The 10,000-nt window shown below is 42.6% G+C and overlaps 1 protein-coding gene across 1 annotated transcript in view; it reads right to left on the minus strand.

Moving 5' to 3' along the window:
- Nucleotides 1-9,640: 9,640 nt before the first annotated feature.
- pclob (piccolo presynaptic cytomatrix protein b) overlaps nucleotides 9,641-10,000 on the minus strand; it is a gene marked incomplete at both ends in the record, with an annotated part of 77,138 nt that continues 76,778 nt past the window's right edge. The window contains one exon of the mRNA XM_083665719.1: nucleotides 9,641-9,784. Coding sequence (XP_083521845.1) covers nucleotides 9,641-9,784 — 144 coding nt within the window. The remainder of the gene's footprint in view (nucleotides 9,785-10,000) is intronic.

Consider the following 10,000-nt stretch of genomic DNA (forward strand, 5'->3'; position numbering starts at 1 on the left):
GAGGAGAGGAGAGGAGAGGAGAGGAGAGGAGAGGAGAGAGAAAATGAAAAACAAGATGGACAGATTGTTTGTGATAGAGATTTGTGTGTGGTGCTGAGCATCCATGAACATCAGGTTGTTGACTTACAGTAGGGTTTGTATGAGGTGGAAACACTCACATTGATGATTAGAAAGTATCCACTGCTCTGAGGGCAGACTGCAGGGTACTTCTGCAGAGGGCAGAATAGCATTGTTTCTCTCACGGTTTGCATATCTGAGGGCTTACGGTAGACCACATTGCTTTTCAGACCTAGATCATTTACAGATAAACAGACTTCACCTGTTTTATTTCCCCCTTGGCTTAGATGGCGTCTGATGCAATATTTCATTGTGTTTGATTGAAAGAGAGATCAATGCCCAGAGTTTCGTGTGTGGGTGTGCGCAGGGGTTTGGGAAGCTACTTAGAATATGTCGTTAACCAAATTACCAATTACTTTACAATTGAAGAAGCTAAACTACACCCAAGCTTCCCTTTGAGATGAGAGACATATAGTTTGTCAAACTAAAGCTACTTTGAAAAAGTAGTTCAACGCCTCCAAACTACTCCATGAAACAATACAAAATTAAGAAACAATGACCACTCCGGAGTTGAGTAATTTATTACAGGAAGAAGCAAATTGTGAAAACACTTTGTAGAACATGTTTCTAGGCCAATAACACATGTCCTTGCTTGAGACTGAAATGCTGCGCACATGCAACAGATAGGGGGACACACACACACACACACACACACCTGTGTTGGATTTAAAGAATGAGGATTTGTAGAACTAGATCCCTGTTACTTGTGTGGTAGAAAATCCCAGAATGAGGTGACAGAAAGTTCAGTGATAGCCTTTCTTAGAAATCTCTTATGACATAATGATTAATAGGATCCAGATGTTGTGATTGATACAGGAGTAAGAGAAACAAGTTATTATGATGTTGCAACTATTATGTTTTTGCCAAAATTACAAGGATGTTGTTACAACGGAAGTCTGCGGAGCCAATTGACGGCACACAGAGAGGGTAGGGTTTAGCCCAAAGGTGTATTTAATAATAATAATGATAGTAATAATAATAATAATATCGGGAGAGGGGTGGTGGAGAGAAGGATAATCCGAGGGGGTCGTCGGGGTCCGGTCCGGGGTCGGTAGCAGGGAGGTCCAGTGTTCGGGAGAGGGGAAAGGCGCCGTGGGGTAATCCGTGGGGAGTAATCGGGGTTTGGTCCAGGGGTCGATAGCGGGAGGTCCAGGGAAAGGCGCCATGGGGTAATCCGTGGGGAGTAGTCAGGGTTCGGTCCGTGGATGGGTAGAAGAGGGGAATCCGAGGAAGACAAGGGTTCTGGATCGGGCACAGGAGAACGAGGTGAGTCACAAGGGAAAAGACAAAACACAAGCGGCTGTGGGTCTCGTGGAAGGTTTACCGTAAGTCACAGTACAATCTGGCACTGGAGTGAAGATCGGGCAGGGTTCTTATAGGGTGTTGATTGGGGATCGGGTCCAGGTGCGCTGTCGACTGGGAGGAAGACGCTCCAGTGATGACCGCCGCAGCCTCGAGGTGATGCCAGAGGGTTGGTTAGAAGGGGGAACCGTAACAGATGTCGAAATTATAATGTTCTGATCCAATTTTTGTAAGCCAATGGGTTTTGGGCCAAATGGTGGATATTGTTCACCTGTTTATGTATACAATGGGGAGACATGATCATAACTTCTTTGGATTACTCAGCAGAGACCCCAGTTTGTTCGTGCAAATATTATTATCTGCATTAATAAAACTGTGTAAACCCTCTCGGAATAACTCTCCTCATTTGTCCACTTCCACCCTTCCACACTTGTGAAACAGACGCCAAGCTGATGGCTCAGTGGGTAGAGCATGGCGCCCACAACCCTTAGGTTTGTGGGTTTGATTCCCGCTGGGACCAACTATGCTAGAATGTATGCACTCACTGCAATGTCAGTCACTTTGGATAAAAGCGTCAACTAAATGGCATATATTACAAACAGTAGCCCTGCAAGTCGACTTGTTCCGATCGAGCCTCGAACTGACAACCTTGCCCGTCACCTCCGACGTAAACCAGCTACGCTATAGAAAAGCTAGCCATTCGACAGTGAGTTTACCATCTCAACTCGGTTACACTTGGATATAATTACTTTAGAAGTTTTTGACTGACCTTCCCAACATTGAAGTGTTGCTCACATTATGCCGGCAGCGACACTGTAACCTCACTAGAGCTAGCTGTACACAATAGCTCCTTATGCCATTTATTCCGACAATACATTCAACTACAGAGAAGTGTTTAAGCATCGTTCTAGGTCAGACTATCAACTGTCATCCACATATTGCAAGCCCCTTTATTCCATGAGCTAATATTTGCCGGTTGGGTCTAAATGCCGCTGACATTTAGCTAGGTAAAATAGCGACCTTGCTCGGGTAGCCAGAGTCAAACCTACGGCTACCGGATAGCTACGAAACGTCTACTGTACTGGGTAGCTAACAAATTCACCGTGACACGTGTTGTTAAGTTTGTGTTGGACGTCTTTGCTGTGGAAAGTGGGTTAACATTTGGGTTTGCACAGCCCACATGTGAACACATCAAGTCTTTTCGGTGGAACTGGTGAGTTTAATACATTTGCTTTATTTATAAAGGGGTTTGTGTGTTGTTTTGGTCCTGGTCCAGACTGTACTGCGGCTCGTCCAAACCAGTTGGTGTGTTACAGAAGAAGGCGCGCAGCGGAGTGAGAGATGTACGAGAGTAGAGTGAGGGCGCAACCAAGTGGAAAGAGGGGGGTGGTAAGGGAATTTTGTCCAAGGCCAAGGCCTGGAATACTAATGAAATTCCTATTTATTTTCAGTGTATTTTCTTTGGTTGTGAGTAGTGACAGCAGTTCGCTACAAGGCGAAAAAAAAGAAAGAAAAAAAGCCATTTAGCTGACGCTTTTATCCAAAGCGTCTTACATTGGAGTGAGTGCGTACATTTCAGTATAATTGGTCCCAGCAGGAATCAAACCCACAACCTAAGCGTTGTTAGCGCCATGCTCTCCCCACTGAGCCTCAGTAGTTAAGTAGTTGACTACTGAAAACACTACTAAGACATGCATTTTGTTAAACTACCACCGAGCTACAGCAAAATGTAGTTAAAAAGTATGTGACTGAATGAGAGAGAATTGTTTAGAGTTATTGGCAAGGAGCAGGCAATGTGTTAGAGCAGGGGTTCTCAACCTTTTGCAAGCTGGGCCCCCCAAAGCTGGTTCATTGCAGTTGGGCCCCCCCCCCTTCCCGGCGCCACCCCCACTACACCACCTTGCATAGATAGATAGATAGATAGATAGATAGATAGATAGATAGATAGATAGATAGATAGATAGCCCTAGGCTAGGCTATTATTGTTAGGCCCACACTATTGTTATTATTATTATTATTATTATTATTATTATTATTATCATCATCAGTAGCAGTAGGCGAGGCCTATTATCATTACTAAGCTATTGTTATAATTGGCAGTAGCACCAGACTTCTAATGTGAGCTTGCAGGCATTATTATTATTAGTATTATTATTATGAGTAGTGGTAGGCCTATTATCATTCCTACGCTATTGCTATATAATGATATGAGGTTACATGCTTTATTGTTGTTGTTATTATTATTATTATTATTATTATTATTATTATTATTATTATTATTATTATTATCATTATCATCATCAGTAGGCCTATTATCATTACTAGGCTATTGCTATATAATGATATGAGGTTACATGCTTTATTGTTGTTGTTATTATTATTATTATTATTATTATTATTATTATTATTATTATTATTATTATTATTATCATTATCATCATCAGTAGGCCTATTATCATTACTAGGCTATTGCTATAATTGGGAATTGGCACCAGACCTCTGATATGAATTTATGCTTTATTATTGTTATTATTACTAGGCCTAATAGTAGGCATATCATCATTTTTTTACAGAAGCTTGCAGGTAGGCGATGTTAATGTGAGACCATTTTTGTTTGGTTTTTAAATAATTTGGATGTGGATTAGTTGTGTTTTCAATAAAGTTTAGGCTATGATGTAACGATGTGTGCGTGTGTGTGGCTATGTTGAGAGACTAGTATCGGGGGCTAATCAGTCGGGATTTAGGCACGATCTTTAATACAACAGTACACAATAACGATTTTGCAGGCAATGCAGATTTTATTTTAAGACTTAACAATTGTAGTCCTTTGTGAGTGAGTGTGTGTGTGTGTGTGTGTGTCTTAGTCGCGTGGGTCGTATAGTTGTGTTGCAACACGGTGAAAATGTTGCTAGCTAGTTAGCTAAGTGCACGCCTAGCAGTTAAAAAATTACTGGCTAGGGCTGAGATGGGGATAATCTTTAAAAATACTGTTTGTGGGGTTAGTCTTTAAAAAGACTGTTTGGGTTTTGAAGTATAGGCCTAAGTAAATCGATATCGAGATTGATAACAGATAGACTAGCGAGAGCTGGCACAAGCGAACTTGGCAAGAGACTAGACTAGAGTGAATGGAGCTACGACGCGTGCGGACGCTTATATAGTAGCACTTACGTGACGTCGCGTCACAGGCTCAAAATACTACCCCCTGTATTGGTAGATTTGAAATGAAATTGTGTGGTTGATTTGTTTGTGTGTTATAATAGTCCAACCACTTGCATTTCGACATGGGGGGAATCTGTTGCATCTCCTTTGTAGGTCTACTAATAGCCAGTGAGTCCGTGATTTTTCGTGTTTTTTTTCCCTCCCATCCTGTAGCCTACTCGTGCCCCCCCGAGAGAGTGTCCCACCGGTTGAGAACCACTGTGTTAGAGCATTACCCTTAGTGTTGCCTTATAGGGCTACTTCACATGAAAGGGTCTGCTGCCCCCTGTTGGCCATTTAATGCACATACAGGCAAAAGCTACAGCCAAATGTAGGCCTGTCTAATCTGGGTCTTGGTCATGAACTTCCCCCTGACACCAGGAACATACACTCACTGACCACTTTATTAGGAACACTATACTAATACTGGGTAGGGCCTCCCTTTGCTCTCAAAACAGCCTCAATTCTTCGTGGCATTGATTCCACAAGATGTAGGAAACATTCCTTTGAAATTCTGGGCCATGATGACATGATTGCATCACGCAATTCCTGCAGATTTTTCAGGTGCACTTTCAAGCTGTGAATATCTCGTTCTACCGCATCCCATAGGTGTTCTATTGGATTCAGATCCGGTGACTGGTAAGGCCTCTGAAAAACACTGAACTCATTGTCATGTCCATGAAACCAGTTTAAGACGACTTTTGCTTTATGACATGGTGGATTATCATGCTGGAAGTAGCCATTAGAAGATGGGTAAATTGTGGTCATGAAGGGATGCACATGGTCAGCAACAATACTCAAATAGGCTGTGGCATTCAAGCGATGATTGATCGGAATTAACGGGCCCAAAGTGTGCCAAGAAAACATTCCCCACACCATTATACCACCTCCACCATGAGAAGGTGTACAGGTGTTCCTAATGAAGTGTTCGGTGAGTGTATATACACACACATTATCTTAACACACACATTATCTTTATGCAAAGCCATATGCAACCTCAGATCAGGATTTAAATAGCAGAACAAACCCAAACTCACTTTTGCAGGTGGAATAAATCTCTTTTTAATATTTATTCTTTAGACTTCAGGGAAACAGCCGATTTTTACAGCACAATTTGCATAATATCTCAACACATCCTGTGTACAACCACAAAACCATAAATGTTAGATTCTCCATTTTTACACTGAGTGAAAAACAAGACAATTTTACAAGCATATCTTTATACAGTCAGCATACAACGTCAGATAAATCTATACATATTCTCTCTCTCTTTTTAAATGTCTGGAATCTGGAAGCAAAATATATCGACAAACCACCAACAAAACATGCAACATCCAGTGTGAAAACAGAAAGTCTTAGACAACTATTGAAGTTGAGTCGATATGTTCCCCCCTCATGTTGGTCAGGTAATTTCTGTGACATTGGTTTAAGATACCCACAGGTTGACAACACACGGCTCGGTCACATGGTCACCTTCTCCGACGAAACAAACACTTCCATACAGTCATAAAGAGTTTAGTTTTTTTGTGTTTTTTTGACACTCACATGCTCAAACCTCGGACAATACAAACATTCAATCTCTGTAGAAAAACGAACAAACAAAAAAACACTGTATTTACAAATGACTACGCCACATTCACACTCCTCACAGCAACAGAAGTGTTTGGATGGTTTCACATTTACGAGCAACAGATCGAAGAACAATGAATATTGAATATCTAGCTTGAGTGGAATCTTAGGAGACAATTATGAGGGGTGGAACAGTCTTGACTTTGGGGTTTAAAGAATATCTTGTTCTTTTTTCCTCAGACTTGATCTGTATGACAGTACAATACCGTACAGGTGTTGGTGGTTAAATCAAACATTTTACTGTCTCCTTAGATGGTGCATTGTGAAGCAATAAGAACCGTTAATTGTCTATGATTGTAGTTTTTTTTTCTTTCGTTTTGTTGTTGTTTTTTTTTCTTTTGCCACAGAAATAGAAACAGTACCACGACTGTTTTCAGTAGTCCTCCGTACAAACCACACAACATGATTCAATATCATTTCAACATAGAGACACACAAACTCTGAACTTACACTTGAACTTGCATGTCATGACACTGAAAAACAGGACAAGAAAATAAACAAACGATGTAATACTAAAGTGCACAAGCCTCATGTACATGGTAACAGCTGTTAGGTAGTAAAAAAAATCAAAATATTTTTTCTATTTTTCTTCAATTAATATACAAATCAAAATGAAAATTCTCTATATCTTTTCAGACGAAATGTTCACTGACATTACATGTTAAGAAAAAATGCATTCAAACACATCTATGTTGCATAGAATTACTTCAACAGAACCAATGGGTTGGGTTACAAAACATGGTTGGCACAACTACATTATTTTCTGTAAAACCAACCACATTTTTCTCCCCTCGTTAAACAATTTTTTTTTTTTTGTATCTTTATTTTTCTTCATACGAGCATAATTGACATCTTGACTCAATGCCTGCATTGTATGCATCTGATATGGACATAGGAATTAGGAATTGCATCTGAGCTTTCCTCCACCCCCTCTGTGACACAAGCTGTACATTACGCTGACAGCAGATCTGAGGGTATGAGGTCACCTGATGGTTCTTCTCACTATGTTGCGTTATAGTGGTGATGTACATACAGCAACACTGTTGATGAATGCATCATTAGCCCCGTTGGTTTTTCAGTATGGCACTAGGCCATAGCCCGAAATCTATTCGAATGGTACCGGGCCCATTGGATAGGACCGGGCTGCTATGCGGTCATAGGACTTTGGTCAGAGGCAGTGAGAGAGGCTGGTTCCATGTGTTGCAGTAATCAGAGTGTTGCGTTGATCAGAGTGTTGGCTTACAGCGTCGAATCTGTTTGGACATTGACTGATAGGAGCAGCTCACAGAGTGGGGAACAGGAACAGGAACCAGATCTCAACACCCAACACCCAACATTTGTTTTCTTTTTTTTGTCTTCTTCTTCCCTTCCCTTTAAACACTCATCTTTGTAATGGAACACAGATCACATGTGAAGACATGAACACACATACAGTGGAACACAGGACCAGAGGTGGAGACCGGGTGTGTCTACCTGTGAACAGGTTAGCATCCTCAGACTCCTATACAACTCTCGGGGGATGGAGACGATGCCAGGTTGGTGATGTTAGGGTACGACTACCCGCTCCCTTTGCCCGGTCGCCAGTCAGCCATGGTGGGGAAGGGGTCCAGGATTCTCCCTCAGAAAAAAACCTAAACCGTCCCAAAGCCTCCAGTTCAATGTGTGAAAAGGACACAAAAATAATAATAACAGTCCAATGAGTCCAATGAGATCATGTCATCAGAGACGCTAAGTCATGTTCAGGACAACACCGCATGTTTGTTTGTGGTGACACGGGGGTGGGGGGGGGTGAGGGTGGGTGGGGGGGGGGTGACTCTGTTCACAAGCCGTTGTGAATTCGCTATTGTGTATTCCGTGTTGGCTGCGGTTCAAACTGCCTCACGACACAACCAAGGACAGAGACAGACGTTTGACGTAAACAAACGCGCAACATCCTTTCCACGTCGAGCGATTCACAGCCCTCTAAGAATATCTACGTGAACGAAGGTTCTTCTCCTGACGTACAGTATGACTCACTTGTGCTCCTAGGTCCACATTCTCTACAGCTGCGTCTCACACCCATGAAACCGCAGAGCACCACAGCCAAAGAGATCGGATTGTCTGTGCTCCACCCGAGGTCTCGACTTCTGTCCAGATTTCTTCTTCATAATCTCAATACTAACCTGTGCTTGCCGGAGAACGGCCGTATAAGTGGACAGCGTGTGTCTATAATAATCTGTGATTTGGATATACTCTGTAACTTCTGTTATAAATAACACTCTTTTGTACACTGTGACTTTGATATAACCTTTCATAAGACTCTGATATCTATCTATATATATATATATATATATAGTATATTTACATTTAAACCTCGGCTCTGTAGCCAAGGCCATTAACTGCAATACCACCCACTGGATTCGCTACGATAAGAGTACATTTCAGGCTCTCTTTTGTACGTGAATGAGACAGTATCGGTACAATACACATTCCATATCTCCTTCACTGTACAACGTCCCAAGACAGACGGTTCCACATTCTTTCAAACCCAACTGACTCCCGGACGTCACGAGGAGGGTTTGATACACCATAGCATGCCGTTTGATACCGTACACGACGTAAAGTACGTGCGTCAGATCTAGATAAAAACAACAAATGAGTCATTCCATCACATATATGTATCTACTCCCTCTCCTTGTAAAATATACGCTTTTTTGACGCTTTTTTAAATCCAAAGTGACTTACATTGCAGTGAGTGCGTACATTTTTCAGTATAGTTGGTCACCGGCGGGAATCAAACCCACAACCTAAGCGTTGTTAACGCCATGCTCTACCCACTGAGCCACAGAGGACCACAAAAGGACTGTAGGTACCGATGATGTTTTGTTTTGTCTGTTGTTTGATTATTGAATGGGGAAGATATGGTGGTATGGGTCACCTCCCTCTCTCTCTCTCTCTCTCTCTCTCTTTCTCTCTCTCTCTCTCTCTGGTGTATTGCTGCAGAGTCTGGTTCTCGCGGTGATGTTTGCATACGACAGGCCCCCTGTTGTTTAGAGACTCCAGAGGTGAGATATGGATGGATGAGGATTCTCTCTCTCTGCGCTCCAGTGTGTATGAGCGTGTACAGTACAGTATGTGCAGTGTGCTGGCAGTCTCTATGCATCGACAGTACAGTCTTCCTCCGTGTGATAATGTATACACTATGTCCACATTCGCATGTCTTTCCCTTCTCTTTTGTCTGGCCACTCCAAGGAGTTGACTCCTAAACAGAGAAGATGAATGACATTCTGGTGCTCAAGTCACATCCCTTATTCTCCTCCTCCTCCCCCTCCCTCTCAACTTAGAACAAGCACACATCCTTCTTTGACCTTTTGGTTGACCCCAGTGTGACTCTGTGGGACCTCCCTGTGTGACCTCAGGGGTTGGTCAGGGTGGAGCTGACCAACAGCTTGTGCCAACTGACGACTCTCTTCCTCATGTCCACCTTGTCCAACCAGATGTAGGCCTCTCCGATCAGGGTCTTCTTCATGAACTTCCCGCCGTTCGACACCAGGAACAGCTGGGGGCGGAGAGAGAGAGAGGGGGGGAGAGAGGGAGAGAGAGAGAGAGAGGGAGGGCGATAGAGAGAGAGGGCGAGAGAAAGAGAGAGAGACACACACACACAGGAGCAAAATAACACAAACAACAGGCATGAATACACTGGAGCCCTGACTGAAACATTCATGAAGGATCTCAACATACAGTAGTACAGTAGTATGTAGTACAGTACAGTCCA

The sequence above is a fragment of the Argentina silus genome (genome assembly GCF_951799395.1).
Source record: "Argentina silus genome assembly, chromosome: 3".
In the NCBI taxonomy this organism is placed as follows: Eukaryota; Metazoa; Chordata; class Actinopteri; order Argentiniformes; family Argentinidae; genus Argentina; species Argentina silus.